At 43.7% G+C, this 14,910-nt stretch overlaps 1 protein-coding gene across 6 annotated transcripts in view; it reads right to left on the bottom strand.

The window, feature by feature from the left end:
• Nucleotides 1-14,910, bottom strand: part of SRGAP2 (SLIT-ROBO Rho GTPase activating protein 2) — a 212,361-nt gene that overhangs the window by 123,716 nt on the left and 73,735 nt on the right. For 5 of the 6 annotated variants that reach the window (XM_075910137.1, XM_075910140.1, XM_075910135.1 and 2 more), the window contains one exon: nt 4,436-4,628. The exons of the other annotated variant lie outside the window; for it this stretch is intronic. In XM_075910137.1, the coding sequence (XP_075766252.1) occupies nt 4,436-4,628 (193 nt within the window). The remainder of the gene's footprint in view (nt 1-4,435; nt 4,629-14,910) is intronic. 6 annotated transcript variants of the gene reach the window in all.

Raw genomic sequence — 14,910 nt, forward strand, 5'->3', positions numbered from 1 at the left:
AAAGCACTGTAATGGGTAGCCTAAGGAGGCAGTGGATGCTCCATCCCTAGAGGTTTTTAAGAGCTTAAAGGCCTGGCTGGGATGATTTAGTTGGGATTGACTCTGCTTTTAGCAGGGGGTTGGACTCAATGACCTTCTGAGGTCTCTTCCAACCCTATGATTAGTCTACATCCAATTTAGACAAGCTGCTATGAGCAGTGAGTGGCCATAAAGTTTTTAAGACCGAAACATCCTCCTGCACCTCAAAACAACCACTGTTGATAAATGGCTAGCTTAAATCCATATTCCCCTTTCCTCTTACCCATACACAAGGACTAGAGGACCACATGCCCAGTAGTTACAGTAAAGGATTGCGATCCAAGTCCTGGCCAGTAATTCACACTGAGCCTATGAGTCACTATGTTATGTAACCTCAGAGAAGGCATTTTAGTTCACTGTACCTCTTTCAGCCAACCTGAAGAATGGTGTAAAAACACAAGGCCCCACTGAAAGACATATGCTGCATCGATACACAACTTTATGCAACACAAAAAAACAGGTTAATTTTCAAGTGAGTTGTTAAGGTAAAAATACTATGTCAGAAAGAGAGACTTAAGGCTTTTGCCTAGCCAAGTTATTCTCGGACTCCACCGTCTTTCTAAATCCCAATCCCTGTGTTTTCCTTCACATTGCACAATTCTAACTATGACATTCCACAGCAAGAGACAATGCTTTCAATATTTGTTCCCAGATTCTGCTGCACGCTGCTGAATAGTTTGAGCGTAGCTGCAGTTCAGTGGTAGGTTAAATTATTACAGTATCTCTAGGTCAACATCATAGAGACCTTACAATAGGTCAAGCTCTCATGTGAGCTTTGGAAGGACCCGGAATAACTGCAGAATTAGGTCGCTGGAGTTTCAAATGCTTTGGGATGTTACCCAGTGTAAGGTATTCTAGCAATGCCCATGCCCCGTCGCTTCCATCTTTTAAACATGAGCATGGTAACTGCATTAACCAGACAAGTGACTGAGAGCTACAGGATCAACAGGTTGTTGAGTATTACTTGCCTTAACATCTCTACCAGATGTATTTATGGCCAATCGAACTAACTGTTCTGGGTAGTTTCCTGTATAGTTTCAAAGCTATTTTCACTGGGGGGGGGGGGGGAGAAGGGAGTAGCTAGATGACCCACCCTGGGGTAGGTGAAAGGGAAAAATAACCCCAAATTTGACCACATTTTTGCCTTGAAGGACTGCCAAAAATGGGCTTGAACCAACTACTAGAGAATGCAAATTCCGTAAGGCAAGGACATTGTACTGGCAGTATATGGGGGAAAATGGCCAGCAGGATTCCTACAGCCAGCCAGCCTTAATTAGGAATGTTAGATATTGTGTAAGTGAATTGTCTTCGTTACATGACTGTTCGATAGTCCTACTCCCAGGGAAGGGGGAGATGCATGTAGTTCACAAGATTAACCGGTAAGTCTAGGCCAGTGGTCACCAACCAGTAGATCAGGATCTACTGGTGGATCTTGGAGCCTTTGAAAGGTGATCCCGACAGGTTTGGCCAGGAGGCTGTCAAGTGCAGCACTTCATCTGCCCCTCTAATCAATGCAGTGTTGCTCCTTCCCTCTGCCTTGGCACTGCCACCAGGAGCCTCTTGCTTGCTGTGCAGGGCACGGGAAAAAGAGGAGGGATTGCTGATGTCAGAGTGGCCCTCCCTCTACCCCATCTCCACAAAGCAGAGGGGGAGAGACATGGAGAGAGTTTGGCCCTGCATCACATCCAAAAGCAGACACCAGAGTAGGGGTGACCCTGCCTTAGTCTCCTGCACCACCACCCAGAAGCCACCTGTGGTAAGCAGTGCCCAGCTGGAGCCTGCATTCCAACCCCAACCCCAGTCCTGATCAATGTCTGCATCCCCCTCCCCTGCATCCCAGCTCTCCGCCTCCAGCCTGATAAAAGTGAGTGAGGATGGGGGAGGAGGGGGGAGGATGGAATGAGCAGGGGTGGGCCTTGGAGAAGGGGCAGGAAGGAGGCAGGGCAAGGGTGTTTGGGTTTTAAGTAAATCCTGGATTGCACTTTAATTCAAAAAGTAATGTCATGCTTAAAAAGGTTGGAGACCACTGGTCTAGGCTTATCAGTTAATTGTGTGGTCGTCTACACGATGACTTCCCTAGCCTTAACCAAGGCTAAAGTATATTATAAGTGAAGAGCTAAAGCATCCAGTTGTCAAGGCATTTAGGTAAACCTTTCATTTGTAGCTGGAAGCGGACAGGCATTTGCTAATAATGGTCTGTCCAACGAAGACAGGCCACATTCTGCACTAACTGGTTCCTTTTAATCCTTTTGTCACCAGGCAAAACTTCCCAAATACAAAATTAAGTTCTCTAAAAAAAGATCACATACACCAAAGCCATTTACTGCGACACCACCTAGCACCTTGGAACAACACACGGTGCATCATAATTTAAATAAAAACCCAGCAAGGTTTTAATCACTCCCACATCAATAAGAATGGCAGCATATATATCCTTCCAACATTGGATTGCTAATGCAAGAGTCTTCCCCTGGGAGGCTTTATACCATCATCTAATACAAATTTCTCTTCTCAAATTTCACTGGCAAAACCAAGAACAGTCCAATAAGGATGTAGCAGAATTAATCACCCTTCAAGACATGACTTGAGCCCTTTTTTAGTGGTGTCTGCAGAACGCACATAGCGCACATTTGTATTCAAGTTTTTATTGCTGCCAGAAAGAAGGGCAAAAAAAATCTTCACGACACAATTATGGTTCTATAAATACATGGACGAATTCTCTGGCATCCTCGGTTTAATAGCTCTGCTTAGAGGTCAGACTTTGTAGGTGATATAATGCAGTGTGTATTTTAATGAGGATGTTTGCATTAAGTGTCAGTTTGGCAGCGAACAAAAGGTGAGTTACATCAATACTGTTTAAAAAAAAAAAGGAAGCCAAAAGGTGGCTATTTAACAGCTATCAGAGACAGCTTTCTAGTAAAGAGGAAAATTGCTTCCCCCTGCATCACTATCGTGTCCCCAAACACAGCCATTAGAGAAGCCCAATAAAAAGAGATCTATTGCTGCGAGCCAACCCTGGCGAGAATTTAAACAAACTGTATTTTGGGCAGAAGCAGATCCAGATGGATCCCTTCATCCAAGACAGGCTGCTCCGTCCAAAACTGTAGCGATTCATATCCCAAGGCTCCTTTTGCTAGTAGTTGCTACCACAGCTGCTATCTTGACAACAAAACACGACAAGCTTTATGCAACGTTGGGACATGAGCTGCAGCAAGAAAGCCAGGATAAGCGACTCCTTTGTTCTGACGAACTGGTCACAAGATGGTTTCCCCATTTTAAACTGCACTGCATTATGCTAACTTGCGTACACACTCCCACCGCCATTCCAGCACTAGGCATAGAGATGCTCTAGTCCATACAATAGCTAAGAAGATGAATAGACATTCTTGCCTTGAGGAGAGAAAGTAAAGTATCAGTGGTTCATCACAAACGAAGTTCAGCACATGGTGGTTAATCCCACTCAAGCACCAAACTCACCAGAACCAAGAGGGGAAGGGAGGTAGCAGCCAAGGAAACGCGCTCAGAGCACCAGAACATTACATTTTAAAATCAAGAAACAGTAATGTAACCTCTGATCTACAAACAAGAGATGCACTACCGAAGTAAAATAATCTGGTTGAAACTATTGGTATGTCCTGTTTTGCACACGGTCTTCAATTGTTTGGTGCACTTCTTGTAACACCCAACTTGTCCACACGGACATATAAATGAATAATCTTCTTCGCCCCCCCATGGTGTTATCAGGTCAGAATTAAAGAAGATGTCAGAACTCTTACAGACTGACATGGATTATATGAAAGCTCCACTGGAAAAATCATACTTTTATCAGACACACGTCTACTAACTGAAAGATTTTTAATCTGCCTTCAATTGAGCATCCAGGTACCATACACAAATATTAAGAACGTCAGCACCGACTGGAAGTACCATTAATTCCACATGTCCATCACTTATGCTACTTTCTTCTGAGGCCAGGATCAAAAGTGATGGCACTGCAGAAGTAAGGGGTTTCTTAGGAGTATATTACCCGGCCACTATTCCAGGAGTTTAGAAGATTGACGTAATGGTTTTAAGTCAAGAGACAAATGGCAAATCCAACAAATCCATATAATATTAGAAAACGGTCTTCCCTTAATAACCAATTCAAAAGCCCTGACTGTGCCCATCATTTCACATGCGTGTCAGCTCTCTTAGTAAGAGAGTCTCTATTTGGACTATTTGGGAGAACAGGTATTTTCCCTGTAAGTTCCTAGTAAAGGGACAAATGGCCACCTCCCCCTCCACGAACAATCCAAACTTCAGCTCTGCCCTCCCATCACCACCCCCATCCTCCAGAAGGAATTCTGCAAAACTCTACTTGAATTGCTGGTCTTTGGTACTCCTTGTTTTAGCCAGGAATCTCTCCGCCAACTTCTCCAAGTTCCTTGAGTAATCCATCTCGATCTCTGCCTTCTTGCGGAAGAAATCCTGCAGGTCCTGCAGTAGCTGGACCCGGAGCTCACACTGTTGGTCAAGGCATTTCAGCTGCTCGATGAGCTGAGCACGAATCTCTGAGCAAAGAGAAAATGAAATGACATTCCAAGGGTTAAACAAACACCACAATGAAAAGCCAAATGATATAAGAGTTACCTAGTAAATCAAGGCTAAAATAGGTCTCCCTCCCCACCACGAGATCAACCAAAGCACCTGATTACCTGTATCCCATAGTTAGAAAATGGTCAGCTACAGCACTAAAGTAAGGCACCCAGGAACTCAATACAGTACACTTACATACAAAGCCTTATTGCAGAAAATGTCATCTATCAGAGTGTCAAGGAAATATCTGGCATTAAGAAATTGTCACTGCCCAAAAGGGTCTTGAAACTCGACCTTGGTAAGGGCTGTGAAGCTGTAACCTCCCCCCCTGCATCTCAAAAATCACTCCAGGAAGTCTCTTGATCCAAGTCTTTTGCTGACTGTTCTTGAGGCAAAACCAGAGGTGCTCTGTGTGTCGGGTACTCCCAAAAGACATCAGTTTGGGATTATTCAGTTAACTGAGGGGGCTCTGATTGAGCAACCTTCATTAACAAGACAGCACCAAACTGAGAAGACACTTGTTTGAAGAAGCCCGAGAGCATTTCCACTTGCAAAAGGCCTCCAAAAGGAAGATTTTTTTCCTTCAAAAAAAATAAAATTGATCTCTGAATGTGTGTATATGTACACAACCCTCAAGCACTTTCAGGTACATGTGTTTTCATACTGTTTATGAAGCAGAATTATTTACAGCAATGCCAGTTTGCATTCATGTGTTGTATTTTATCTAGGATTTCAAGGCATTTTACAAAATGTGAAATCGACCCTCAAAGCCTTTGAAGATAGGCTGTTAATCTCATTTTACTGATGGAGAAAATGAAGCAAAGAATACTTAATGAGTAGCCCACATTCACACAGCGAATTAGAGATGTCACCGTCCTCTGTTTTGTTTTTGTTTTTTTTAAATCAGTACTGGTGGCTATTGACTTAGGCGAAGAATACTAGGCTTCCAAGTCTAGTAATTAACACCACAACAAGAAAACAACAAAATATGTACTTTCATCTGAGGATCTCTGGGCACTGAAACATTAATTAGACCAGCCTATTATCACTGGTGATTTGCTTCTGCTGCAGCGGCGGCTGCTTCCCAAGTGTTAAAAAAAAAAAACATGTTCCAGGACTGAATTGAAATAGCAATATAAGTCAGCATACGAAGTACTTAGCATTCAAGTTGTCATCTTCTTGTACAGCTTTGTTTATGCCCATGGATTGTTTGGATGCAAAGCTTTAGGATGATGATCTTATTTGGGGTTGTGGCAGCAAAGTATATATTCCTAGAATGACCCATTTGAAAAACCTAACGGACACTGAAGTAGAGTAACAAGACCATTTTTAAAGGTTGCACTTATTGACAGATGAGCCAACTGAAGTGTCAGAGCAACCGGCCTGGCTCCTTGAACAAATCTGTCTTCTTGTCACTGACTGAAACGTACCAGGATCCATCTCTGACCGCTTTTCCTTTGCCAGTGCAGAAGAACAGTGTGAACAAGAAACCGTTCCAGAGAGTTCAGTGACAACTCTCAACCAAAGTGATCATGCCTCTTATTTGGGGAGGTGGGGAGAGAAGAAGAGCAGTGGAAGGAGGGTTTTGTTTTAGATTTGTTCCCCAAAAAACCAGGACATTAATTAATTTCTTCTTCCAGTATACTAAGGCTTTAAAATTTGAAGCTGGCCTTTGTAAAAGAGTTTAAATTTAAATCCTTGCTTTTCCAACAGTATACCATTCAAAGCAATTCCTAACATGTGGTTCCAGGATGACATGTAGCCTGTGGATTTTAGAGAGTATTTCTCCCCATAATAAGTGACGGAGATGTCAGGGGTCGACAAATTCATTTTTCTGGTTGGAGAACTCGCGTAACTTCTATCCCTCTATCCAGGAAAACACAAGTACATGCATATATGCAAGGTAATTGCCTGCTTTTATTTCCATCAACACACTGAGCCACTCATCTCTTCAGGCAGAAGCAAGTGTCAATTACACTTCCTTCTCCTATCTGGGTTTGGGGAAAACACAGTATGGGGTTCACACTCTGGGAAAGGTACCACAGCCATCTGTTCTGCTGTCAAGGATAGATTCCATCTCCATTGGGGCTCCATAAAACCAAGCCAGAGGAGAATACAACTGAGTCGTCCAACACACACACTGGCACGCAATATTCTTTTAAGTACGTTCTAAATGTGACCCTGAGGTTTCTTGAAAACAGCCACTGAAATCATTCATGCTACCACTGTGGAGTATCCAACACAAACTACATTAAAAAAACCTACCTGTTACCAATCTTGCAAATTTGTGATACACTTACCCTGCTGCATATTCATTTCCACATGGCAGCAATATTTCTATACTAACAGGGGTTGGAAGGAGCAAATCCTTTAAACACAAAAATTACTAACAGTTACTTAATGGCTGATTCTCAGTCTACACCACGTTCCTTCTCCATTTACAAAAGCAATAATGGATTTGCCAAGCTTTGTATGCGTGATGAGCTTATTAACGTGCTATGCAAATAGACCTCTTTTCCATCTGTGGCTTTATCAGTAAGACATACAGGAAGGAAGGTGAGCCAGCTACATGTAACAGACTAAGGAACAGAGAGCAGTCCATAAGGAATGTGCAGTAATTCAGTGTTTCCTTGGTGTGATAAATCAGTCTCTTCACCACTTAACCTAACACGCATTTGCAAGTCTAGAATTCTGATACAGAGCAGGCTGCAAGGCTCACAAAAGCTCATGATACTATATATTTTTGTTAGTCTCTAAGGACTACTCACACAGACTAACACAGCGACCCCCCAGACACATTAATGAATGTCTCCTTCCTCCCAAATACCACCCTCTCAAGTGAAAGTGACAGGCAGAGTGTCAGCTATGAAGCTATGTGATAAGTAAGGAAAAGTTCCTCCTGATTTCCATGAACTTTGGCTCATGTCATAAGTGGGGTAAAAGAATTGAAGCCAGAATACACCATTTACGGTGAAAAGTAGATTTCCATCCACACGCCAGTAAAAACAGCACATGCATCCAGCAAATCAGCGGCATGCAATTGTCTGTTAATTCCTGCTATCACATAGCATCCATATTAAAGGTAGAGTAGAAAGTGTTTTGGTTTTTGGTAACAGGGGTTCTACTAGCAGAGTGTGGTAGAGGAGCACACAGTACTGAGTACTATAACCTCACCCTCTTAGCCCTTCAGGGGCGGATGAGGGTTTTGCGGGGCCCAGGGCAGCACAATTTTGCAGGGGCCCCCCTTTGACACGGTGCATGTGCAGGGCCTCTTGAAGCATGGGGCCCGGGGCACCCGCCTTGCCCTTTATCTGCTGCTGGAGCCCCTGCTAAAATTATGGCATCCAAATAAATTTAAAATTTGCTAATCAATACATAGCTTGTAGATGCTCCCTCCAAATTCCTGGAAATGAAAATGCCTCTTCCTCCCTCTTTTTGCAATATGTTGTTTTACATTTAGTAAATTAGTGATTTTCACAGCATGGTTCCAAACTAGTAGTTGAAAATTAAAATGGCCTATTTTGTTCATTTCCTTGTTTGCACACTAGAGGCCCAGGACTGCCGCCCAACACCTGAGAAGGGCTGTTCCTGAACTGTTATTCCAGGGACTCGAGAGAGCATTAAGAGCAGATTGATTTTCCCCTCCAATTTCTTAACAGTGGTGGAAGAAAAATATGGTTTTTTGAAATGTCTCCAATTCCACGAGCAGAGTCAATTAGGCAGATCTGCTAAGTTTTTAAGTGCAAATCAACCAATGGTGTTTGAAGCAGGGATTTAGGTTTATTAGGAACTGGGCAACTTTTGGGAAAAGGAAGGATCTCTCCAGGAAGGATGAGCTGCACCTAAACCAAAATGGGGGAAAAATGCTAGAATATACAATTAAACTGGTCACAGAGAGGTTTTTAAACTAAGGGCTGGGGAAAACACGACTAGTGTGGAAGAGCGTTTCTTCTAATTTTTTATGTTCATGTGTGGAATTAATTTTGTTATATGCACTATATTGAGATGATGTCCAACACAGCACCTTCGTATTGGTGCACATAAAATTCATTCTGCACATGTACCATCTGTGGCAGGGTGAGGCAGAGGGTTCGGAGAGTGGGAAGGGGCTCAGGGTTAAGGTGAATGAGGGCTCTGACTGGGGTTGTGGGTTCTGCGGTGGCACAGGCATTTGGGCTGTTGGAGCAGGCTCAGAGCAGGAAGTTAGGATAGGGATAGAGGCGGGAGCAAGCGCACAGGAAGGGGCTCAGAGTGGGGGCTGAGGTCTGATGCTCCTGTTTGGTGGTAGCGAGAACAGGTGGCTCCATGGGGGCTGCACTAGGGATGTAACTGTGTACTTGATTAACCAATAAGCAAAAGCTTATCAGGTAGTACTATAGACTACATGCATCCCAACCTATCCCCCACCAGTATATTTTTTAACAGGCTGGCCAACAGCCCAGCTCAGTCCCAGCTTGTGCCAGGTCCAGGGCCTACCCCTGCTTCGGATCCACACATCAAGTGTATAAGGAGTCAGGAAGGCAGGCTGCCTGGCTTAGTTCCAGCTTGCACTGGTCCAGAAGCTCAGACCCTACCCCCGGACAGTGGCTGCTGCCACTTGACACTGTTGCCTCTCTATCAGAGGCAGCAGCATGAGGCAACAGGCAGCTGGCTTTTAAACTGGCTCCCCACATGGACCAGCTCCCACCCGGCACCCCAAGTTGTTGCCGCTCGCTGATGCAGAGGCAACAGCACAGAGTGGCAGGGGGCTCCTCGGGAGTGGTGCTGGAGCACACTGGCTGCTGACCCAACCCCTGGGGACTATAGAATAGTCGAGTAACCGATAAGAATTCATGAGGTTACTCACCTATTCAATTAACTGATATTTAACATTCCTAGTTTGCACTGCCCTTAAGTCACCTGCAGGCCCCGCCAGCCAATGGGAGCTGCAGGGGCGGAGCCTCCAGGTGAAGGCAGAATGGGAACAGAGCTTCCTAATATTGAGACAGCTTCAGCCAGTGGGGGAGAAAACAACACCATGTGGAGTTGCCTCTTATCCCCCGACCCAGAACACAGGGGCTTTAGGGACTGCAACCCAGGATCCCAAGCTAAGGGATCCCCCTTAGTCTGGGGCCTAGGCTGAGGCCCCTAAAGAACCTTTCTTAATCCAGCCCTGCAGCTGAGCCCAGAGAAGCCCATCTCTGCCCTGGCCAGGGTGGCTTCCTATTGCAGCTAGGGGAAAGGACCCTGCAGCAAGCTCTGTGTGCAGTAATCCTGAGGTTCTGTGCAGGGCTTATTAGGTAGCTGCACGGCTGTGCTGCTTAGAAAGAACTCTGGTGTGGAGAAGCACACAGTTCGACGCATTCCTTAGGGCAGGATGTATTCAAGAGAATTGTCTGTAGCCTAGCAAGGAGGAAATGATTGAATTTGATAAAGTACAGCTAGGAACCGAAGAAAGGAAAGAAAAGGGAAGAAAGAGTCCCATTCTATTACATCACACAAAGGCAGACATTACTGACTAATTTGGTAAGTGCTTTTATACAAATATACTAAGAAATAAAGATTCCATTCAATTACACCACATGAAGGCAGACAACCGAACATTGACAAATTTAGTAAGTATTTGTGCACAAAAAAAAATGAAGTAGGTTATGCTGGCGGGTAAGTGGCACAATGTATGTGAAAGAAAGCCAAGTCAACCAAGTAAAAAATCTTAAATTAATCAAATACCACCTTAGAATGTCTACAGTTGGAAATACAAAGTGTTAATGTTAAGTGTATAGCAGTGGGAATATACTACTTCATAAGTTCATAATATTGCCTTCATCTGCAAATTTGACACGTTTTTTTCCCCTTCTCTTCCCCTCCCCAACCCCTCTTTTCCGCTATTTATTTGTAACTCTGCACCCCTTCTCCATTCATCTGAAGAAGTGGGTTGTGCCCAAGGAAGCTCATGTTACCATCTACATTTTTTGTTAGTCTCTAAGGTGCTGCAGGACCACTCACTGTTTTAAGTTTTTTCAGTTACAGACTAACATGGCTACCCCTGAGACTGCCAACCATCTGACAACGCCTTGAATGTGACTGAAATGCTTAGAAAGATTAAAGAGGTTACAAAAACAGAAAACCCATGGGGGATTTCAACTATTTCCATATTAACGGGACACATGGATCAGTAACTGGTTAAAAGATAAGAAACAAAGGGGTAGGAATACATGTTAAGTTTTCACAATGCAGAGAGATAAATAGTGTTTCCCCAAACATCTTTATAGCTCCCGCTGCTGTTCAACATATTCATCAAGGATCTGGAAAAAGGGGTAAAGCGCTCAGGTGGCAAAGTTTTGCAGAGGATACCAAGTATCTCAAATCCAAAACTGACCTTAATTACAAATATCTGGGTCACTGAGCAATAAAAAGTGGCAGGTCAGAATGTGTTGGTAAACACAAAGCAATGTGCACTAACACAACATAATGCCCATTATGCATACACAATGGTGAAGTCTCAATTAGCCGTTACCATTCAAGGAAGATCTTGGAGTTATCATTGATTGTTCTCTAAAAATATCTGTTCACTGAGCAGGGCAGTCACTCAAAAAGCTGACAAAATGTTAAGAACTATTAGGAAAGGGTTTGGTAAGAGACAATACCAAATGCAACCATATAAATCCATGGCATAGCCTTGCGATGTAAGATGTTAACCAGTTTCCTGGTAAGCAGGAGGCTTACTAGTCCACTTACCGGTTAACCCCCTTTCCTCCTCCCCAATGGACTGTGGTTAACAGACTCAACAAATCATTTAACCGGTTAACTACTGTGGGTGGTTTTGACATCCTTAGTATGTCCACACCTTGACTACTATATGCAGTGCTATTTGCCCCGTCTCAAAAAAATACCTTAAAATTGGGAAAAAAATCAGAAATCTGCAACAAAAATGTATTATGGCTATGAAACAACTTACATATGAGGAGATATTAGAAAGACTAGAATTGTTCAACTCAAACGAGGCAGCCAAGGGGGATATGACAGAGGTCTGTAAAATTGTAGGAACCAAGTGAATACGGGAGTGTTATTTACCACTTCACAAAATATAAGAGCCAGGAATCTCCCGATGTAATTAATAGGCAGCAGGTTTACAACAAGCAAGCACTTCTTCACATATTCATAATCAACCAATATAGAAATCATTACCAGAGAATATTGTGAAGGTTACAAGAATGTGGCAGCTCAAAAAAGAATTTGATAAATTCATGAAGGATAGGTCCATCAGAGATGCAATCCCATAATGTGGATGTCCCTAAACTTTCAATTACCAAACGTGCAGCTGGACAGCAGAGGGTGGATTCATCGATAATTACCCTATTTTGTTCATTCCCTCAGAAGCATTTGGCATTGGCTACTGTCAGAAAACAAGATACTAGGCTAGATAGACCATTGGTCCGACCCAGTGTGACAGCAAGTTGGGGTTTCCCTGATCATGTACCCCCGTAGCAGCCAGAACAGTCTCCACCAGCCAGTAAAATAGAGAGGGGTTTATTGATTTTCCAGAATACAGCACAGCACATACATGATGTGGCTACCAGGGGCAGGGCCAGGATGGCTCAGGCCCCTAAGGTTAGGGTCTATCACCCCTACCCCCGGCTTAGCTTGTTCTCTCCATGCGTCCCAGACAGCAACTGACCCTCCCTGCCCACAAGTCCTTTGTCCCTCTCTTCCCTTAACTTGTACAACCAGTTTTGCTACCATCCTGGGAGCGGCAGGATACCCCCTGCTGGGCCGTGCTTACAGACAGCAGCCAGTGGGAGGCCCCCACAGCCCAAGCATAGTAACCAACAAGGTACTAACACTACACCACACCCAGTATGGCCATTCTTATGTATTTTGTATTGCAACACGTATACAACATTGCACAGTGCAAGCCTTCTTGTTTCCCTCCAAAGTCCAGCTCACTTAAAATACAATTCCCCCTGGCATCTCAGGTTATAACCATGTGACAGCTTGTTTATGCCAGTATAACACTCTCCACTGAATTGCTGTCCCACACCAAGAGACTGTGATGGCTATTTGTCACAAAAGCTTATTTTACATCAGTGTTTCCATCAAGTAAGCTGAACAGCAAAGCTACTTCCATTAAACAGATATGGAAATGAACACAGCTCAGCATCAGCAGCCACTTGCCTCTTGTATTTACTTGCTCATGTAGTGCTTGGTCATCTGGATGAGGCTATCTTGGGTGGGGGGAGGCTACTGCACCACAAGCAAGTGCAGTAGCCGGCATCCAATGCAATAGTCAGGATGCATCAGAAGGCCAGACCGATTTGCACGGAGTAGAAGACCAAAACATAGCTACGAATGGTAATGCAGTTATAGCATTCCCTGCATTAAGTTATTTCTTCCCATTTCCTGCTATCCTATCATTAATTTTTCAGGAAGGTAGCTGGAAGGCAAGTTCAACAATTCTGCACCAATAATGTTCATGTGTCAAGTGATTGGTAAGTCACTTCCACAGCAAGTAGGAAAAACAAAAACCCAAACAACCTGACAAAAACAAAACAACCAAACCAAAAACAAAACACTTGCGCCCCCCCCCCCGCCCCCCCCAGCGGAGTTAAGTGAGTGTCGGATTCTGTTCATGAGCACTCTGAACTTGCATTGACTTCAGTACTTCACAGTACTTAGTCCTCTGTCTCTCAGGTAGGTCCAAGAGACGGAAAGACAGAGGAAAAAAGTGATGAAATACAATTTTGGGTCACGTGCAGAAAATTCAGTCCCCTATCCTGCTGAGTGACCTCAATTCCTGAAGCCTTCAATGGAAATGGAGAAAACTCAGTGCCTTGCAGACTCAGGCCTTTTGACAGGCTCAAGATTTTATGGCTTGAATCCGTAATCAAGATTGAAATCCAGACACTTCTAAATTCAAGGGCTGTTTACTCCAGGGGATGATGGTAGCATGGGGGCTTTTTTTTTTTTTTTTTTGTTAAGTTATAACATGGACGGCAAAAAAGACTCCCGCTCTTTCCCTGAAGAAACTAGATGCCAAATCAAAGAGAAAATCTATTTTAAAAAGGATTCCAATGTAAGGCTTGATAAAAGACTATCACACTGTGCTGCAATCCCGTAAAATCTCGAGTTTAAGCAAATTGTTTCTCAAACAGCCACACATGCACCTTTCCTGCTAAGCCCCAAGGCTAACTGTAACCTTTCCCTATAGCAAAATGTGCTTCATCAGGACATTTTGTTGCAACTAAATGCACTGTTTCTGGGAGAAGAAAAGTAACAGCTGATGGGGTTGCATGCACTGGGGAACAATAGTCTACAGAACACCAGCGCACCCAGTCTATGGGACTGAGCTGGAAAAAGGGCAACCTTGATCACCAGTTTTATTTTTTAAACAGTACTTTGCTCTGGCCACAAAAAATAAATTCAAGAATGCAGGAATTTCCTGAGGCTCACTTGGCTTTCCAAGATATAAAACATCTATTTGTTATCCCTTTGCTTACACAGGCATGAGGATTTTTTTTTCCAGACGTACTGTCAGAACATACCGAGGCAACATGTGCTGTCAACTGTGGGTTACTGTATTACACTGGAGCTTTTATAACACTGCAGTAGCAATATACATAATTTTTTTATTTTTCAATTCATTGGTTTGGCATCGTTTAAGTTACACACCCCAAATTAGGGGTTTTTAAATGCCTCATTCCTTTCCTTTTTTAAAATTTAAAGCCACTATGGACCATTTGCTCACACTGTCATTTTGCTGCAAGCCACACCCCAGAATCACTATCACCCAGAATCGGTTTTCATACAGCCATTATGTTGATTCTCACCTCATCCATCACCGTGCCTTCCAAAGCTTGGACAGTTTCCAGCCCCTGTTACTTACACAGCTGGATTTTCAGGTTAGTAGAAGGATGGCTTATGTGACACTTACCCACCTCTGTCTCTCCCACCCTTTCAATGGTAGCATGCTCATTCTTGGTTTTGGAGACCATGAGGCACCCTCCCGCCCCCCACCCCCCAAAAAAAATGCATTAAATATGGAAACCCTCAGCCTATCCTCAGCCAAGTATTGCCCTGATTCTTCCACCTGTTTTCCCAATGGGACCAGCACTTTAAGGAATTTAAGCTGCACTTTAACTGCAATTTTGATTAACCTCTTCTGTTGAATTGCTCAATGCCAGGAAGTAATTGCTATTTCTCTGACCTTCAGGTTAGAGGGCATTAGAGTCACAATCAATTGTGGCTGTCCCACCCTATCTCTTGCAAAAGGGCCCTATA

Source organism: Pelodiscus sinensis, chromosome 27, assembly GCF_049634645.1.
Source record: "Pelodiscus sinensis isolate JC-2024 chromosome 27, ASM4963464v1, whole genome shotgun sequence".
In the NCBI taxonomy this organism is placed as follows: Eukaryota; Metazoa; Chordata; order Testudines; family Trionychidae; genus Pelodiscus; species Pelodiscus sinensis.